General features: G+C 43.7%; 1 protein-coding gene across 9 annotated transcripts; it reads right to left on the bottom strand.

Annotated features, from left to right (window-relative positions):
- Positions 1–978: 978 nt before the first annotated feature.
- ZNF2 (zinc finger protein 2) lies at positions 979–15,210 on the bottom strand. Of its 9 annotated transcripts, none has more exons than XM_061210978.1 (7): positions 15,167–15,210; positions 13,482–13,737; positions 8,312–8,480; positions 7,791–7,862; positions 6,411–6,537; positions 3,386–3,499; positions 979–2,852 (listed from the first exon to the last, which is right to left on the bottom strand). In XM_061210978.1, exons 4-7 carry the CDS (start codon positions 7,821–7,823, stop codon positions 1,846–1,848), a joined length of 1,281 nt encoding a protein of 426 aa, XP_061066961.1. In that variant the 5' UTR covers positions 7,824–7,862; positions 8,312–8,480; positions 13,482–13,737; positions 15,167–15,210; the 3' UTR covers positions 979–1,845. The 9 variants fall into 9 exon arrangements, with proteins under 9 accessions (XP_061066961.1, XP_061066959.1, XP_061066960.1 ...); XM_061210976.1 differs by having other exon boundaries at positions 13,550–13,737; XM_061210977.1 differs by lacking the exon at positions 8,312–8,480.
- Between the last annotated feature and the right edge of the window lie 5,054 nt (positions 15,211–20,264).

The following is a 20,264-nucleotide window of genomic DNA, read 5'->3' as shown; positions in this document are numbered from 1 at the left end:
CAGTAGATTCTGCACTCTGTTTTTCCTCAAGTTACTTTGAAAGTCCACATGTGAAAAGTCTTCCTGCCGCTCATCTGCTTTAAGAAAGGTGGACCAATAGGGTTGTGAGTAAATTAGGGAAGGGTCTGTTTGGAATTCCAGCTTCTTGAATCAGACTTTTACTCCCAGGGAGAAATGCATGTTGGTCCACTGGGATTCATGCAGGGCGAGGTAAGTTCCAGACAGCCTTTCAGAATCAAGTCCTCTTCTGGGTTTCACCTTAAGCAAATAGAAAGGGAATGCAGATGCCTAGAGTCAAAGTTGCCTGGAGGCTGACTGTCAATAAAGTAAAAATATAGGACTGGGCCCAGGGAATAGAAGGGTTTTGGGAGTCGACATTTCAAGTTTAGCAATGTGGGATCACCTCATGGCAGACCTTTAATATTCAGAGACGTTTTCATTAAACAGGGAGCTATTTTAGGTCTTGAGTAAGGCAATGATGGGCAGGAAGGGATCATTTGGAAAGACTGGCCTAACAGTAATATGGAAAATGTAACTTGTGACAGAGGCTGTTTATATTAACCAAATGCTGAGGTGCCTGTTGACTTTCCTAGTCTCTTGGTGCTGGGTTCTGGTTTATGAGATATAAACAGAAGTGATGGCCCTTAAAAATATCCCAGCATACCCCCCAGCTTTCTCTTCCATAATGACCTTTGAGGCAACATGTTCTAAATGATGAGGATGAAGGAAGACAGACTCACATCTGAGTTTATGTGAGAAATGAATCTTTGTTTTCTTGGGGTTTACTTATTGCCCCATAGCTTAACATCCCCCTCCTCAATAATGAAGAGGAAAGAATTCGAATCAAGGAGTGTCTACTGCAGTAATGGGAGCCTGAGATGATAAAGCCTGAGATGATAAAGGCTAGACTGTGAAATTCAGAGAAAGGATGTGAATCTAAGAGGTGTTTTAAATAGAACTTGGTAAGTCAAAGAGTCATTAATTCAGATAAATATTTATTGAGCACCTATTATTTGCAAGGCACTGTGTGAGATACAAAGACATGTAAGTCACAACTCGGAGTGCTTACAATCTGGTTGAGGAGATAATACATATACATAAATTATAAAACAAACCTTATAGCATTATGGTAAAGAGAACAGACTTCGAAGGGAGACCTGTATTCAAGACCTGGCTTCACCTTTTACTAGCTGTCACATTGGGCAAGTTATTTAATCCCTCTAAACTTCAGTTTGCTCATCTGTAATATGTGGGTAGTAACAGTACCTACTTCAGAGGGTTAGTGAGAGGAGCAAATAATCTACTCCTTGCAAAACTCTCAGCTGAGTGCTTGCCCCATAATAAGCGCTCAATAAGTGCTAGCTACTAGTAGTAGTATTAAGAGATCTAGAAGCTGGGACACAACAGAACAAGGTCAGTGCCCAAAAAATCTCCAAGAGAGAGGGACTAACGGCTATAAAGAAAGAACTGTTCTGGAAACAACAGTATTGCTCTGACATTAGTGTGCCTTCCCCTCCTGCTGTGGCCTCCAGTTATTTAAAGTGTAGTGATACCTGGGGCCCAGGACGAGAGGTGTGTCTGAGGATCGCCTCCTAACGTTTGTCCCTATCGTCTGACAAACCTCTGCAAAATGTTGACTCTAAAGAGTCACATCCTAATTTCTGGCATCCCACATCAGCTCTATAACACAGTGGGTAGAGAGTGTTCCTTCAAACACTGTGGTAACAGAGGCAGGTAAGGACAGTAGTAGCCAGAATAGGTGCAATGACCGGGAGATGGGTTTAAGATGGGGAAGACCTATCTTGAGTTTGCATGGAGGTCCTTTAACTAAAGCTTTTGCTCAACTCAGTCTATTCCCTGTTTGGCATAACGCCTTTGATGTTGAATAACTGATGATTTGGAACTGAAAACCTTCCCACACACGCTGCATTCAAAGGGCTTCTCTCCTGTATGAACCCTCTGGTGTCGCGTAAGCCGGCACCTCTGGCTAAAGGCTTTCCCACATTCGCTGCATTCATATGGCTTGTCTCCAGTGTGAATCTTCTGATGTTGAGTAAGGGAGGAGCGGTCAAAGAAAGCTTTCCCGCACTCACTGCACTGATAGCGAGGCTCTCCAGCGTGGGCTTTCTGATGTCTATTCAGTGATGAGACACCATAGAAGGCTTTCCCACACTCGTTACATTCATACGGCTTCCTGCCCGTATGGATTAGCTGATGTCGAGTAAGAATACTTTTCTGGCTAAAGGCTTTCCCACATTGATTACATTCATAAGGACTTTCTCCAGTATGAATTCTCTGGTGTCGAGTAAGGGACGAACGGTCAAAGAAGGCTTTTCCACACTCGTTGCATTTAAAGGGCTTCTCTCCAGTATGAATTCGCTGATGTACAGTTAGGGATGAACGGTCGAAAAAGGCTTTCCCACAGGCATTGCACTCGTAGGGGCTCTCCCCAGTGTGCGACATCAGATGTCTACTGAGACTGCTCCTGTGACTGAAGGCTTTCCCGCACTCAGGACAGTCATAGGGCTTCTCTCCAGTGTGTGTCCTCTGATGGCGGATAAGGGAGGAGTGGTCAAAAAAGGTCTTCCCACAGTCACTGCATTCCTGGTCTCTCTCTTTAGTGAGAATTTTCTTGGGAGGGGTTGCCCCATGCTGCAACCTTTCCTCCTGAGAAAGGAATTTCTTGCAGGCGTCCACTGCAGGGCTTTCCTTCTCTGTTCCCAACCCACCATCCACTGCATGAACTTCAAATTTAGGAGATGGAGGACCTTTCATTCCAAGCTTTTCCCTCAATGTTCTTTCTGATTTTTCTTCTTCTGAAGCACCTTGAATCTCAGGCTTAGTCTCCCAGTCTGGAATGGACAGAAAACACAGATGCATGTTTCTTTCTTGGGCTAGGAAATGTTACAGCAGAGAGGAGAGATGCTATGATAAATCTGAAAAGTCATGTACAGTCACCGCATTGCTTGCTCCCAGAAATAGTGTTACACTCTAGGGAGAAACCAACACTTGGGACTGAAACGGGGAATAAAACTGATAGTGGAAATCTCAGAAAAGAGGAGAATTTCCATTGGGAGCATGGCCAGGTTAATTAGGAGAGCTGGCTAAGTGGAGGGGATGGTGAGGAATAGGAATATCAAAGCGTGAATGGGTAATGTGACAGGTCTGAGAAAGTAAACATTTGGTGAATAATAGTGAACAGAACTTTAAGGTGTAGAGAAAAAGAAGAAAAAAAAAAACCCTGGTGGGGGACAGAGAATAAAAAATAAAGCAGAAGATTTGAATTTGAGAAAAAGGTGATACCCAATACTCCCTCCCACATACACCTAAATAACAACCACAAAACAAAACAAAACTCTGCCCTGCCTGGTTCATACTCAATTACCTTGAGAGACATTCTCTGCACATTCTTTCCCCTCAGATCCATGAAGCTCCACTATCCAAGGCTCATCCCCTCTCTTCAACTGAAAAATCACATCAGGTCCAGGAACTGGAAGTCCTGCTCATGGAGACAGAAACAAGCCAGGTGGTCATGGGTGATTAAATACACAATGATTCCAAAGCTAATCCCAACCTCTAAGTCTTGCAGAGAGCAAATGCAAAAGGCAGAAAGTGCACACCAGGAATACAGAGTATGAAGTCATGCTAGGAATTCAGGAAACTCTGAATGGAAGTCAACACTGAGGTTCTAAAAAGGAACAAATAGCATTTGGTCAGAGAGTTGATAGACTCCATTTGAATTAATGTGTTTATTCTTCCCCACGAAGTGAATGGGATGATCCTAGCTTTAGCACTGGTAGGATGGGGGGAAGAGTCCTTAACTCAGAGAAGATGAGAATGAAGAAAGGTCACCTTGAATAAGAATGTGTAATGTGGGGGCTTCCCTGGTGGTGCAGTGGTTAAGAATCCGCCTTCCAATGCAGGGGACACGGGTTCGAGCCCTGGTCCGGGAAGATCCCACATGCCGCGGAGCAACTAAGCCGGTGCGCCACAGCTACTGAGCCTGCGCTCTAGAGCCTTCGAGCCACAGCTGCTGAAGCCCGCGCACCTAGAGCCCATGCTCCGCAACAAAGAGAAGCCACCGCAATGAGAAGCCCACGCACCGCAACGAAGAGTAGCCCCCACTTGCCGCAACTAGAGAAAGCCAGCACACAGCAACGAAGACCCAACGCAGCCAAAAATAAATACATTTATTAAAAAAAAAAAAAGAATGTGTAATGTGTATAATGTAGGTGCCCATTTCTGTTCGTTTATTTACCCTTTACTATTGTGATTTTATTTAAACAAGTGGATCATGTTCATTGCAGGAAATCTAGAGGCATGTACAAGTAATAAGAAAAATCACCTTTTGTACTTTGTATTCATTTCTTTCTTTCTATTCACTTTGATACTGAAAGATACCTATAGATACATTTTGTTAAAAACTGGATAATGACAATTATATCTCAATTTTTGAAAATAAAAAAAACTACTGGAGAGTGATTTTGGAAAATAACTAAGACTACCCCAACTAAAATCATTCCTATCTGATTTATTTTGACATCTACAAGTAGATAATTTCTAAATCCATCACAATTCACTATATATAACATATGTCACTCCAGGCACTTTTACATGTAAAACATCATTTTGGGCAGAAGACTCTCAACTAAAAAAAAACAAACAAAAAACAAACAAGTAAAAACCCCAAATAACTGGATAATGAAATAATGCTAAATTTTAAACTTGATTTTTTCACATATTAACAAATTTAAAATATTATTTTAATTAGCACAGCTCTACCTCACCATTTTAATGGCTACATGGTATTACATTGTATGGAATAACATCATTTATTTAATTAATCTCTTGCTGACAGACATTCCAGACTGTTTTCAATGTTTTGCTAAAACAAACAATGGTATGATGAATATCTGTGTACACCACAGGCTGCTAATCTTATTATTTCCTTAGGACAAATTTCTAGAGGTGAATCTGTCCATCTTTGGTTACATTTAAAAAACAGATCCCCTCCTAGAAATAGTCTTGAGGTCTAAACTTCCCCTGCATTGGGACCCCTGACTTGGGCAAGAGAGGTACTTTCTTCTTGGGCCCAAGGATCATCGATCTGGTTGTATGCTGACTCTCTGCTGAGAACGGTCACATCCATCACCTGCCCATGGCTTCCTGTCTCTATCCTTAGATTTCTATTTTTCCCACCAAAGTCTGTGACAAAGGCGCAGCAGTCTCCCTTAATGCTCCCTAAACATTCTCTTCTATTTCCAGATTTGGCCTGTTTAAGCTAATCCAGGGTGTTGTGCTTGCTTTTTTGACCTGCCTTGAATGAAATCTGCGATGTGACTCCTTTTACTGCCACCTGCTGCTGATTTTAAGTCTATTCTAAATCTGTACACACTCAGCCTCTTATTCTGGAAGCTCCTGAGAGGTTCTCCTTACAGGAGCCCAACTTTACTCTCACGAATACCTCACATCAGCAGTAGCTCTTAATTTTCCTTTTGTCACACAAGTCTCTATCATTGCAAAGTGCCTTCTGCAGGCATCTCTCTAAGATGTCCTTAAGACAAATATTCAAAATCAAACACATTTCTAGTGACCTACCTCCTGACCAGGGATCAAACCCACGCCCCCTGCAGTGGAAGCGCAGAGTCTTAACCACTGGACTGCTAGGGAAGTCCCCCTCTTTTTTTTTTTTAATTGAAGAATAGCTGATTTACAACGTTGTGTTAATTTCTGCTGTACAGCAAAGTGACTCAGCTATATATATATATATATATATATATATATATATATATATACACATTCTTTTTCATCAATAGATTCTTTTCCATTATGGTTTATCCCAGGACATTGAATATTGTTCCCTGTGCTAAAGAGTAGGACCCTGTTGTCCATCTGCCCTTTTTTTTTTAAACAAAACACTTCTTTCCCCCTCCTCTGCTTCTCTGAGGAAAAATCTTCCCTCAACGAGAATGCCCCTTGCACTCCCCCTTAGTACTCTGGATGGAGCTGAGTGAGTTACTGCTGAGCTGGGGGAAGACCTGGGCGTAGGTAACTCGGCCTCTTCTGCTGGCCCCAACCCTCTGGAGAGCAGCTCCCTGCAGCAGGCTCTCACATGCCCTGCTCCTCCTGGCCCTGGCCCTGGCCCTCCGTGTTGCAGGGCCAGGCTTCTCAGCAAGGGCCCCTTGGTTGTCCAGTCTGCTTACAGCTCAGGGAGCAAGCCTGTCCCAGGCTGGGGTTCAGGATTAAGAAATCCACTCTTGCTGTACACCTAAGCCACATCCCTCTGCTCTTCGATCTTGTCTCTCAGGGGTTCTGACTTGGGTGGGAGGAGAAGAGGTGTCAATTTATTAGCCTCTCAAGTCCACATCAACACAGTACAGAGTCTACTCCTGGTGGGAAGCTCTCCTTACCCAACGAGACAATGCTCTTATAGTTCTCCAGCATCACCTCCTTGTAGAGGTCCCTCTGAGTAGGGACCAGACGCTTCCACTCTTCATCTGTGAAAACCACCGCCACGTCCTCGAATGTCACTGGGTCCTGGAAACACAATGACGTTCTCCTTATTCATAACCCTTCTCTTTACATGGACCAGACAAAACTGTCATGATGATGACAGCCTGGAGGATGCAGAGGGAGTGGAAAGAAAACGGTTCTGACAAAGTAGGGCTTCGAAGCATTTGGGGAAAGTGCTATAATCCCCCGAGGCATGAAGTTCTTGGTCACAACCCCAGACTTCCTTCCTAGCCGAGCCTCTGAATATCAGGGACTCTTTTTTCAGACTTACAGAAAATGTGCAAGAATAGAACAAAGAATTCCCGTGTACCCTTCTCCCAGCTTCCCCAAATTAACATTTTCCACACTGGCTTTATCTTTCTGTCTCTCTCAGTACATGCACATTCACCTATCTTCTTCCTGAACTTCTTTAGAGTAACTTGCAAACATGATGTCTCTTTACTCATAAATGTTTCAATGTGTATTTTGTAAGAACAAGGATATCGTCTTGTATAATCACAGTATGATTGTAAAAATCAGGATAGCAGTGATATTATATAATTATCTAACCTACAACCTTAGTCAAATTTCACCAATTGTGTGTGCGTGTGTGTGTGTGTGTGTGTGTGTGTGTTTTAACAAATCCTTCAAATAATGGTGTAGATTAGATCATCTTTAAGATCTCTCTCATTTCACTCTGTTGTTCTGTGATTCTGTAAGGTTGCATCTTTACCCCCAATCCTGAAACCCAGATGAGTCTCCACAGTGTCTGGAGAAGTTCTAAGCCAGAGCATGGAATTCAAGACTCTCTGCCCTTGGGCAGGGAGGGGGTAAACCACATGTCTCTACCCACATAAAACTCTCTTCAGGACTCTTTCAACCTCACTGAGGTGCTTTACAGTATGTGTCACGTTCTCCGCCTAACCCAACACCCCCTGGGATATGGGGGCCTACTTTCAGTCCATACATAGTGGATGTACTAAAGGGAAGTCAGAACTAGGAACAGCCCGCTGTTCCCCAAACCTTCCAATCAGACCCGTACCATTGGTTTTTAGGCAAAATTGCTCAGGGTGAAGGCCACAGGGGCTGTGTGCCTGGTGACAGGCTAGTGGGCACATGTTCAAGGCAAGGAAGCATCACTGAAAGATATCACAAATCAAATGGGAAGGACACACTCCCTAAGGAGTCCTTCCTCCACTTGGTTGGGTTTGATCAAAGAAGCTCCAAGATAGAGAAAGAAAAGTGGTTACATTCTGGAGCCTGATAGAGTATTTCAGAAACACAAAAGTCCACCTCACCTGGAATCTGGCAGTTGGAGACACAGCAGCCATTCCTTCCCGAGTGCTCTCCTTGCAGAGAAGTGCCGAGTCCTAATGAGGCAGAGGTATGGGATGAGAAAGAGGGTATAAGACCAGTCTTGTTTTGTAGTTTTGTGACCCATGAAGCAAGAAATCTCCACACACCAGTGAGTTATGTACTCACCTTCATTCTCAATACCCTACAAAAAGGGAAGGCAAAGTAAAGCAAGGCCAAGAGCAAGTCCACCCCATCCCAGAATTAGAGCGAAAGGCCATGGATATTGCTATGCAGAACACAATGTGGTGCTTGTTTTACCATAATCTTAGAGGCAAATTTCTGTTCCTGGCAGTCAAGAATATATCAAGGCTCATACCGTCTTTATAAATTCACATTCAACATTGCTCATAATGATTACTAGACAAAAAGCATAAGAAATTTTATGAATGGCTATACGGACAAGTCCTGTCAAGGAAATACCCATAGCCTCTTCAAAGGAAAAATGCCCCATTCACAGCAATACCTGATGCTAAAGGAGCAGCCCTTGGGCAGCCACAGTTTGTTCCACGTGACCCTGTGTCTCACTCCTGGAGCCACACTGATTAGGCCACAGGTGGGCAATGCACAGGCTGACCAGTGGACTGACGTATGGTCTGGCTTGAAAAGATGACATCCATCCTCAGGATCGTGAACTAAGAAATGTCAGGACAACAAGTGGGTGATGAGCTGAAAGGATACCATGAGGGGCAGAAGTAGCCACGCGGGTCAGAGCAGCCAAAGGTACCAGGAAGCAGAACCCATGAGCATGTGGGAGGCATGAGGTAGAGGACAGGCTGTAACAGACTAAACACAGGCAGGCACGTTGGTGGTGAAGCACTGAAGCAAAGACCCTAGAATTCCTGGCTTCAAAGGCCCTAATGCACCTAGCACCACCCCAGACCGCAATTTGCATGCAGACCAGCCTTATTTATTCTTAGATTTCCATAAGACTCGAACCCTCTTAGGCTTTGTGTGAATCTTTATCACCAAACTTTACTTGCATTAACTGAGTACATCTCAGTTTCTCACAATCAAGAGTCTAATTAAGACATGGTCAAATCAAGCATTTTGGGGATTCATGAGTGGGGTGTGGGGAGAGTGTGGTCCTGAGAAGGAGAAGGAAAGGGTGTGTATGTGGCTCAATGACTACTGTCCTGCAGCCAAGGGAATGTATTCATTGATCCTTGTTATTCGTTCATCCATCTATCCAACCAACATTTATTCAGCACCAACTATTTATACCAAAGCAAAAGAAGTATGACACTGTCCTTGTCTTCCAAAAGCTTATGGACTACTATGCAGGACAAACAAGTAATCAAGTTAATATTTCACTACAGGATGAATAGATGCTCTAAAGGGATGTGCACAGGTAACTATGAGACAGCACATCAGAGGCTCGCCTAACCCAGACGGGAGGCAGGGAGGAACACTGCCGGTTTCTTGGCAGACGTGGGACCTAAGATAAGTTTTGATTTGGGGGAGGCATTAGAACATTCTAGGCACAAAAAAAAATCAAGTTTTCCAAAAACAAGGAGGCAGGTCTTTACAGGGAAAGGATTAACAACTGTAATGAGTTTAGAATGGCAATGTCTAGGTTGGGGCAGTGCTGGGGGGGAAGATTGGGTTGGAGAAGCAGGCAGAGACCAGCTAGATCAAGGAGAGCTCTGCGTGGTCCTACTCCCACTGGCATGGGGATCACAGAAGGATTTAAGAATGGAAGGGTCACCACCAGATTTGTGTTTTAGAAAGATCTTTGCAATTTGTATCAAGGGCCTTAAAATAACATATCTTTGACCCAGCAATTTTCTCCTCGGAGTTTTTCCTAAGGAAATAAGTAAGAACACATGCAAAGCTTTTTATTAATCATCACTAACACTAACCTTTACTGAGTGCCATGTGAGGCAACCTCCTAAACACTCTACATGTGTCATCTCATTTAATCCTTACAGTACAGCAAAAATTTGAAATAGCCTGTTTCTAAAATAGGAGGTTTGAGGGCTTCCCTGGTGGCACAGTGGTTAAGAATCCCCCTGCTAATGCAGGGGACACGGGTTCGAGCCCTGGTTCGGGAAGGTCCCACATGCCGCAGAGCAACTAAGCCCGTGTGCCAATAGGATAAACTGTGATTTTATATGTGTATGTGTGTGTGAATATTATACATTGATTAAGATGAATGAACTAGAACCTCATGTTAGTAATATAAATTTCAGAAATATAATTACTGAGCAAAAATAAAGTTATAGAATGACTTACTATGTAATAGTTATATAAAATTTTAAAACAGGTAAATGGTATCTACAAAAATCTATATGGGACAATAAGCAACAGGTTGTGAGTATCTCTGGGAAAGAAGGGAAATAGGATTGGGGAGGGATACCTAGGAGACCTCAACTTTGTAATGTTTTGTTTAAAAAAAATCTAAAGGGAAAAAAACCCAAAGAAATTCACACAATATTAAGTGAAGAATGCACACTTTTAAAATTACATAATTGAGCATGCACACATGTACAGAAAAAAGACTGGAAGAATATATATTAAAATGTAAATGGAATTTGAGTGGTGGCATTACAAGTGATTTTTATTTTATTTCTTACAATTCCTTGTATTCTGATTTTTTTTTTTTAACAAGAGTTATGTGTTTACTTTGGTGTACAGGAAAAATAACAGGAAGGAAGGAAAGGAGGTGTGCAGAAAGTTATAGCAGACCTGAGACTGCCATTCTTGGGAACATCTACTTGCAAGGTTGGCCCTTGGCTGGGGTCTGGGAACTTCAATTTTAAGAGGGTTTCCTAAGAGGTAGGGTGGGCCATTATGCCTAAACTATTTGTGCAAACAATATGGTTTCTGCTGAACACCTGCTGTCCTGCTAGAGGGCCTGGAATTTTGGTATATGTTAGGCAGGAGGTGCCTACGTGACTAGCCCTCACTAAAAAGCTTGGGCTCTGAGTCTAAAGAATTTATTTGGGCTGACACATCACACACATGTTGCTGCATTTTCATCGTCGGAGGAGGAAGTGCTCTGTGTGACCCCTCATGGGAGGGAGAGAGCATGAGGAAGACTTCCCATGGATTTCTCCAGACTCTGACTATCTGTCCCCCTTACGACCTGGCTGTGTATCCTTGCGAGATCACTGTCATCATCTTAGCCATGAGTTCAACTATGGGCTGAGTCCTGAGTCCTTCTAACAAATGCCTGAACGAGGGGTGATCTTGGGCCCCCCCGACACAGGCGGCCACACCACTCTGGGTAGCTGTGGCAGAATGGGAGCAGAGGAGGTGAGTAGACCAGTGAGGAGACTATTACAATTAACTAAGCAAGAAATGATGAAGAACTGAACAGCAGACATAGAGAGAAGGGGAATTACTGTTGATATTAAGAACAGACCATTGATTGGAAGCGGAGGCTGAAGGTGATGGGAGAGGCAAGGATGACTCCAGGTCACAGATCTGAGTAACGTGTGAATAATGGCACCATTCATAGAGATGAGCGACAGAAAAGTAGTTTTGGAGGGAAAGCTAAGAAGTACAGTTTTGGGCATTTAGAATTTGAGCTGTTCCCACATCTTTGGATAGGAAAAAAATCAGATGACTCTGGCTCCCACTGACCAAGTTGTAAAAATTATTACTTGAATTTTGAAAAACTGTGAGTTTCATTCAAAATGGAAAAGTTAATATAAAGTATTTTAAAAATGGTTATAATACAAAGAAGGCAATGTTCAAGCCTTTAGTTATATATAACAGTACTTTGTTTTTTTCTATTATTTATATGACTATTCATAAAGTATAGACGTATCCTTGAGATATATAGTTGTATTCATTCATATAAGCATGAAAAAAGAAACCTAGGAAAAGGGGATAAGCAAAGTAATCCCAGAAATAGGAATTCCACACCCAAAACAGGAAGGACTAACCAGCAATGGGACCAGGTAGAAAGAACATGGGCTCCTCACAATGAACCAACCTCAGATTCTAAAGAGGCAAAGTAACTGCAGACTTAATCCTTCTTCCCTTAGGAGATGAGCCCTCCAGCTGGTCTTATTAATTATAAGATACTAATAAGGTAAGTTACGTTTTCAAAAATGCCAAAAGACTAGATCAATATATACTTACTAGACAATGGGTTAACACCGGCCAAGCAAACTTTAAAAGAATATTGCCTTGAGGGTGAACACCAGTTTGCAAAAACTAAAACCTATGTGAAAGGCAAAAACTTAAAAAAAAAACTTACTGGAAAAACAAGTTTGGTGTAACTATAAAAAAGAATCTCAACCTGAGGAGAGATTGGGGTTTGAATCTTGCTAGGAGGCCAAGCGGATACCTGTACAAATGGAAACAAATATACAACATCAGTTGGCAACCAGAGCCTCCAACTTGTGTTGTCTGCGGCAGTATGTATTCTTATCCCTGTTGGTCTGTCAAGATTCCTCCATCCCCAGGAGGGTCTCAAAATATTACCCTTGGGTCCTATGGAGATGTCAAAATTAGCATTTAGACATACAGGAGAGTATAGGAGTAAAGGCTCTGGCAGACTGCTTGAAATCAAAGTCCAGCTCTGCCTCTTCCTACCTGTGTGACCTTAGGTAAGTTTCTTAACCTCTCAGTTTGCCCATCTGTAAAATTGGGATAGTGAAAGTACATATCTCATAAAGTTATTGTGATGCTTAAATAGGATAATATGTGTAAGGCATTTAGAATAATATGCTAAGTAAGTGTTAGGAGTCCTAGGAAGGTAGAAATAATGAAAATATTAATTACACTGTGTTGCTGCTGTTTTAGAGTAGGTTTAAGTGTAAGTGTAGCTACAATATTGGGATCAAAGTATTTGTATATGTTGTCTAAAGCATTAGAACTTTTTGAACAAATCAGTTGAACGACATCTGAAATTGTGGTTGAAACTGCTCAATGTTTAAATGCTTAAAGACAATTTTCAAAGTTTCATTTATTAGATTATAACTTTAATACACTGAGCATTAACCAAATTACAAACGGAGGTGAGCATAAAAGCTCCCCAGCCATTAAACGACCAGCTAATATTCCCAAGGTGCTCATCGTCCGTGGGCTCCCTGCCAGGCCAACTTCACTCCCCATCAGGTCTAGACTCCACCAGCAGTCACTTCGGTAAGCTCTCAATGGTACTCAGGACTCCTCAAATCCACCAAATTCACATGGACTCACTGCCAGCAAAGGGTCACCTCTGTTTTTCCTTTCCCTATTTCTGGATCTCAGAGTATTTCTGGAGAAAATGCTCTTCAAATTCTTATTCTATACCTTCAAAGAGTGCTCGCCTAGAAAGCTTTTACTATTCCCATCTTAGCTACACAGCTATTCCAAACCTCCATGGCTACGCTTCAATTTCAGGGAACACTGTCTTTCACTACACTGAAGCTTCACATGAGTGAGTTCTGAGCGAGGCAGGACTGTGGTAGAAAGCATTCCACAGGCCTGGATTGCTGACTGTGAAGACTTGGGCAAGTTACTTAAGCTAACTGTTGACCCCCCATCTCCTGTTTTTTAATACCTATTTCACAGGGCAGTTATAAAAGTAAATGAGACAATTAATGTAAAGCATTTATCTTACAGTCTGTTCAATAAATGAAAGCTTCTTTCCTTTCTACTGCCCAACACCAACCCATTCAACCAATATTTCCAAGTACCTGTTATGTGCTAGGCAGCCTGGGTGTGAGGCCAGCAAAATGGAAATGTCTCTTCTCCAGGACTTTACCTTAGTGTCCTACATCTGTGTCCTACTTTCTTTTCCACCATTGTTTCCTCTCAGAATCTGCTTCCTGCATGACCCACTCTTCCTTTCTCCAGCATCTCCCATCGCTTCAGTAGCTTCTTCACATATCTTCAAACAGATAAAATCCTCCTCGATGTGAAATTATCTTCACTGAATCCCACGGCCTCCCTCTGGCAAAACAGTTCTCATTTAGATTTTCCCTTCATGATCAAACTTCTTCTACATACCTACTGACTCCACATCATCACCACCTACTCTTCTCAAAGCCATTTTTCTGCTCCTGCCACCCCTCACACACCTGAAACCGCATGCTTGAAAACTGCCAATGCATTTCTGAGCTCTAATTCCGACAGTCCTTTTCTCCTTATTTTTCTGCAGCTTTCTGACTGTTTGGACAAGTTTCTGATGCTGCCCAAGGCTCAGACTGTGGACAGTGTTCTTCTCGCTATCTTGCAGAAAGTCCATCCACACCTGGTGCTCCATTCCCACCTCTACAGAAATGCTTATCGAGTCTAGTCCCAATCCCTCTTCCAAACTCAGCCTGCATTTCCAAATGACTAAGAATTGTGAATTAGGCATTTTGTCGGCATCTTAAAACCACCTTCCCCTATGCAATTCCCCACATGAGCTCCTCTCCCTGTCCTTACATTTCTAGCAGATGTTCTATTATTCTCCCAGGTGCCCCAAATTCAAACTCTTACCTAGCTCTCTTTCCTCCCAAATCTAGTTAGTCACCAGATCCTTCTGAGTCTTCTTTTGCAATGTCATTTGTATCCTTCCCCACCACTGACACCATCATAATTCAGGTCCACAACAGCTTGCTTCAGGACTACCACCACTACCAAGGATTCCTAACTGCTTCCCTCACTAGTCCCTTCCCCTCTCTAGTCCTGGATGGAACCTCTAAAATAACTGTACCAAAACAGTTTTAGTCCTGTCAGTCCCCGATCCGTCCCATACAATCCACCCTGCTGGCCGTGTCTTGTCCTGATCCTCTATGCTCTGACCCCGTTGTGCTTTTCCCCACCCTTGTGTCCCACTATTCCTCGATACTTCACTCTTATACATAGCATTTTCTTCTCAAATCTGCCTAATGCATCGCTACTTCTTTCCTATTTTTTTTCACATCAAATTCTACCTCCTCCATGAAGGTCCCCTGATCTAGAGCGGAGGCCTATGGTAGGGAGCTAAACGAGACAATCTGATGCGCTTTCTGGGAAAGACGGAGGGACTGGAGTGGGCGGCACCCTAGATTTAGTGTCAATTCCACCCACGTTTATTAAGCACCTATTACGGGAAGAAGGTACGGGAGGAGCGGAGGAAGGCTCCAAACTTCCCACGGAACACATGCACACACGGGGGCTGGGGGACAACTTTCTGTCCGCACCTGTCCGAGCCGGGACGTCGAGACACACACACACACACACACACACACACACACACGCACACACTCACGTACACACTCAGACGTTCTGCAGGTTGGCTCCGCCCGCGTCACCTGTTCTACTCCCACAGCACCTCCCCCAAGTTCTCAGTGTCCCCTTCTCTCGGCCGCTGCGCTCACTCGGCTCCGCCAAGACACACACCCACAGCCCTCACCTCCGGCACAGACTGCTCGCGACCCAGGAAGACGGCGCCTTTTCAGGTCGGGAAAGCAGTGCGCCGGCGCAGAGAGTTCTGACGTCCGCGCTCCCCACCAATGCTCGGCCTTCGCAGACTCCATTTCCCAGAAGTCTCAGCGGTTGGCGAGCTTTAATATGATGTCTAACTATCTGCGCAAGCGTACCCTTCTAATGAAGGGGTGGGCGGTGCCGAACCGGATGGCGCGCAGCGCGGCAGCCTGAGCGCGGAGAGGGAACCGTCGTGGATGCTAGGGAGGCTTGTGGTCAGCCTGGAAGTACTGTCTATGTGTGATGTCACGTCCCTCCAGTCCTCCGATGGGAGGGCCGTCCTAAGGAAATGTGTCTCTTTTAGCTTCGGGGTCCCGTCCCTACTGGGAACGACTTCGAGTCTTCTGGCCCTCGGAAGGGGCTTGTTTCTGCTTCAGCTTGTTCACTTTAAGGAATTTGGTTGTAAAATTTGGGCAGGAGTGACGCAGAGTTTGGTTCTGAGGATGGGGCTGGGTATGTGCACATTTTTGTGCAGAAAAGAGAAGAGCCCAGGAGTAGGGCAGGTAGCCCGACTCCCGACATTTTGAGCGCACACCAGCCTGTCTTCCTTGGTGCTACTGGAAGGACCCTCGTTGGAGTCTCGCAGGGCTTCCCAACCTTGGCTGCACACCGGAATCACTGAAGAGCTTTGATATATTGATTCCCGGGGCCCACTATGAGGAGTGAGAGTTTGAAAAGATCTGCAGGTGATCCTAATGTGCAGCTAAAGCTAAGAATCACTGCTCTATAGCTTCAGGGAAGACTTGAGATTATACAAAGAATGTGATGAAATTCTACAGTCAGGAACAAGTCTACATTGGCACTCAGAAAACCTAAATTGCCTGCCATAGGCAAAGCATTGTTACAAATACAAATAAGACACAGTTACTGCCCCAAAGGAACTCATGTTCCAGTGGACAAATCAGAATGTGAAATTGCTACAACACAAAGCAGTGTGTTCTACAATTATGTCACTATTGGGAGACACTATTGGGAGTACAACTGAGGAAGCAATTAACTATGGCCGAGAAAGTTGGAAAAAGCTTCCTATAACTGGTATACTTGAAGAAGAGTAATTAGAAAAAACGCAGAGAGAATAGCATCTGCAAAGGTATAGGCTAGAGGATCAAAGTGCAAAGAATTAGTAGCAAGATGGGTTGCTGGTGGATAAGGTTTAGGGGCTGATAACCATAACTTGGAGCCAGATGGAGGACGATTTTGTGCTATAGTAAGGGGTTTGGACCTTCCAAGAAGATTAGGACTTGGAAAAGTTATGCTGTCCAAGACATATTTTCTTGCTGTTCCCTTCTGTGGGTGGTTTTTATTATTCGTTTAGCCTTATGCTGAGAGTGGAAATTTGGGGGTCCTAGGTGAGTTTCTTAGAGTTCCCCACCCTTGGGCAGGCCTTAGGGTTTCATCGCTACCTTAACTCACCAGGTTGCTGTCAGAGTGGGAGCTTAAGTTCTCCAGGGTTTAGCAGGGTAAGAGTTGGGTTTGCTGCTCACTCACCTCTCAGGGCTCTAGCTCGCACTCCCTTATTTTTTAAAATTGAGGTATAGTTGATTTACAATATTATATTAGTCTCGGGTGTACAACATAGTGATTCACAATTTTAAAAGATTATACTCCATTTATAGTTATTATAAAATATTGGCTATATTCCCTGTGCTGTACAATATATCCTTGTTGCTTATTTATTTTTTACATAGTAGTTTGTACCTCTTAATCCCCGATCCCTATCTTGCCCCTCTCCACTTCCCTCTCCCCACTGGTAACCACTAGTTTGTTCTCTATATCTGTGAGTCTGTTTCCGTTTTGTTATATTCACTAGTTTGTTGTAGTTTTTAGATTCTGCATATAAGTGGTATCGTAAAGTGTTTGTCTTTGTCTGACTTACTTCACTAAGCATAATACCCTCTAAGTCCATCCATGTTGTTGCAGGTGGCAAAATCTCATTCTTTTTTATGGCTGAGTAGTATTCCATTTGTGTGTGTGTGTGTGTGTGTGTGTGTGTGTACACACACAAGTCCACTGTCCTCCTTGGCAGCAGATGCCCATTGAAGGAGACCCAGCCCAACCTACCCCCATTTTTTGCTGGAATATTTTTTACCACATCTTATTCATCTGTTACTGGACACAGGTTGCTTCCATATCTTGGCTATTGTAAATAATGCTGCTGTGAACATTGGGGTGCGTGTATCTTTTTGTTTTGGTTCATTTTTTTTTTTTAACTTTGCAAATTCCTTACTTTCATGCCTGTGTGTTTAGAGAGATGATTTATAAGTTTTCAGCATTTTTAGTTTTTTAGTTTTTTTCAATTAGGGTTGTTCAGGGAACCCAATCTGCCATGTTGCTGGAAAGATTAAGAGAATTTTAGCCAGTTTTCTTAGAAGAGTTAGGAAGGGCATATGGATGCTGAACAGCCAAGAAACAACCTTGTTTAGAATAAAACAAGGCCTGCCAGCTGGGGGCTCTGCCAAATTGCAAGATGTTATGGCTATCTGCTGCTGTGTAACAAATCACTTCAAACTCAGTGTCTTAAAACAACGTTTATTATGCCAACAATAACTTCTGTGGGTCAGGGACTTGGACGGGGCACAGCAAGGGTGGCTTGTCACTGCTTCACACTGACTCCGTGGGGAAGACTCAAGTGTCTTCATCACTTGTGTGTCTGGTACACGGACTGGCATCCGTGGCTGGGCTCCCCAAGACTGTGGACCAAAGTCCCTACACGTAGCCTCTCTTTGTACTCGGACCTCCTCACAGCGTGGTGGTCTCAGGGTGGTCAGACTTCTTACATGGCAACTCAGGGCTCCAAGAGAGAGAGTCCCAGTGAACAAGACAGAAGCTGCATGGCCTTTTATGACCTAGGCTCGAAAATCAGTTGTCACTTCTGCTTTACACTGTTGGCTGAAGCAGTCACAAGCTTGCCCAGATTCAAGGGTAGGGCATTACAGCCCACCTCTCAAAGGGAGGCGTGTCAAAGAAACGATGGTTGTTTAAAAAAAAATCTGCCACATAGGATTTTAGCCTTCCCCTTTCATGGGTGTTTCTCTATGAGACAGGTGGGGCGGGGGTGGAGTGTGGCCTTGCAGTGTCCCTATTTCAGTGGACAGTTTTGCTGTGTCTCGTTGTTTTGCTCAGCTGTGTTGCTGTCTCCTGAACTGCTGCAGGTTGCTTCTAACAGCAGCCCCTGCTCCTCCCAGGCCCCCTCTTGCAGTTCTAAGATCCCTCTTCTTGGACACCCTTTGACCTTATTTCTCTGAGCGTCTCTTCTCTTTGCTGCTACTACCTGGTACTCTGTATCCAGATCTACATCTCTCCAAACTCTCTGTCAAAAGAAAACATCATTCTTTTATATCATGTGGCCTTTTAAGAGGTGTTATCTTAGCAGAAGAGCATGGGCCCTCAGTGATAAGTGTTTTCAGTTTTACCACTCAGTCTATGGGGTAGAGGATGGTTTATCCCCTAGCAAAGGGATTTGGCTACTTAGCAGTAATATTCTTTATTTTCTACTACCACCTCTCTTTTCCTGGGGTGCATGTGTATCATCAGAAGCTGGGTAGATTAGGTGGAAGAGAAATATTCAGGCACAATTTTACACTATACCTGAAAAGCATTGCTTCTTCTGATGCCTAGGTCTGATTCCAGGTCAGATTGGTAATTTACTTCTATACCTTTGTTTGTTTAATATATTTTTTTCAAAATAGACACCATTGGGTTTTTAGTCCACCCTAAATGATTGTATATGCCTGAACCCTAATTGTGAACAGGTTCCTGTTTTCACCGTGGGACTCCTTACCCAGGTAAGTCAGATGGTGGTGCTCTAACATCCCACATTAGTTAAGGAGGCTGTGTCTGCCAGAGCACACGTTGGACCTGCAGAAATCTCTGTGCTTCAGTTCTGCCTTTCAAAAGCACCAGCCAGTCTTTTACATTTTTGTTTCTTTTAATTAGTTCTTAAAATTCCTTTAGCTCTTTAAACTAGAGTAAGCCATCTCCTTCAGGCTAATGTGAGTTAGAGAGATGCTCTTGCTATCTGATTTTCCTCTGGATAAACTACAGTTTAGCAATATTGTTCTTAAAATCTGATATTTCCCATTATTTTTCTGTGGTAATAGAATTTTAGCCAGGCACAAGAATAAAGACTACATTTCCTGGTAGCTAGGTGTGGTCATGTGTTCTGGTAAATAGGATGTAAGTGGATGTGTTGTACAGCACCTTCTGACAACCTTCCGTAAAGGAGAGCTGGACTCAGAATAAAAAGGAATGAACTACTGATACACATGACAACATGGCTGGATCTCAAGGACTCTATGCTGAGTGAAAGAAGCCACTCTCAGAAGGTAACATACTGTATAATCTTGTTTATAAGGTATTCTGGAAAAGGAAAACTACAGCACAGAATAGAGCAGTGATCACAAAGGGTTGGGATGGGAGAAGGGTTTGAGTACAAAGGAGCAGCAAAAGGGAATGTTAGGGGTAATGGGGAAACCTATCAGGCTGCTGGGGACCAGGGCTCCCCTGACTGCACTTGGCGTCAAATGGCACACCAGAGCACTCTGAGTCGGGGAAGAGACATCACTGTTAAGCTATTGATTAACTCTCCCGGGTAACAAATGTGCATTGTAACAAGGGCCTCTAGCTCAAGGTCTGTTCCAAAGGACGGAATTTAAGAGTGGGGAATGTCAGGCACTGTAGCAGGCCAATGCCTAAAGGAAAAGGTACCAGGGGCAGGCAGCGCCCCCCAAGTTCATCTGAAGCAGTTCCATTTCTAGTTATGTCAGCCACCAATGAGATGACGCTCTTTTCTCATGTGTCCATACCCTCCCCTTTTTGGTTCCAGAGCACAGAAGAGAACAGAAACTCCTGTGCCAGCCATGGTTCCCAGGCAGCCCCCCCTTCCCACACCTCCTCGGCTTGGGAGAAAGAGGGCTTACTTGCCGGGCACTTGCTGTGCCATCCTGGCCATCTGTGCCACCGGAAGTGCTGGCAGAAAAGTGAAACAGATTGAAAGAACAAGAAAGGAGAATGGGGACTTCCCTGGT

The sequence above is a fragment of the Eubalaena glacialis genome, chromosome 14 (genome assembly GCF_028564815.1).
Source record: "Eubalaena glacialis isolate mEubGla1 chromosome 14, mEubGla1.1.hap2.+ XY, whole genome shotgun sequence".
Classification (NCBI taxonomy): domain Eukaryota; kingdom Metazoa; phylum Chordata; class Mammalia; order Artiodactyla; family Balaenidae; genus Eubalaena; species Eubalaena glacialis.
This window is presented reverse-complemented; position numbering and strand designations above follow the sequence as displayed.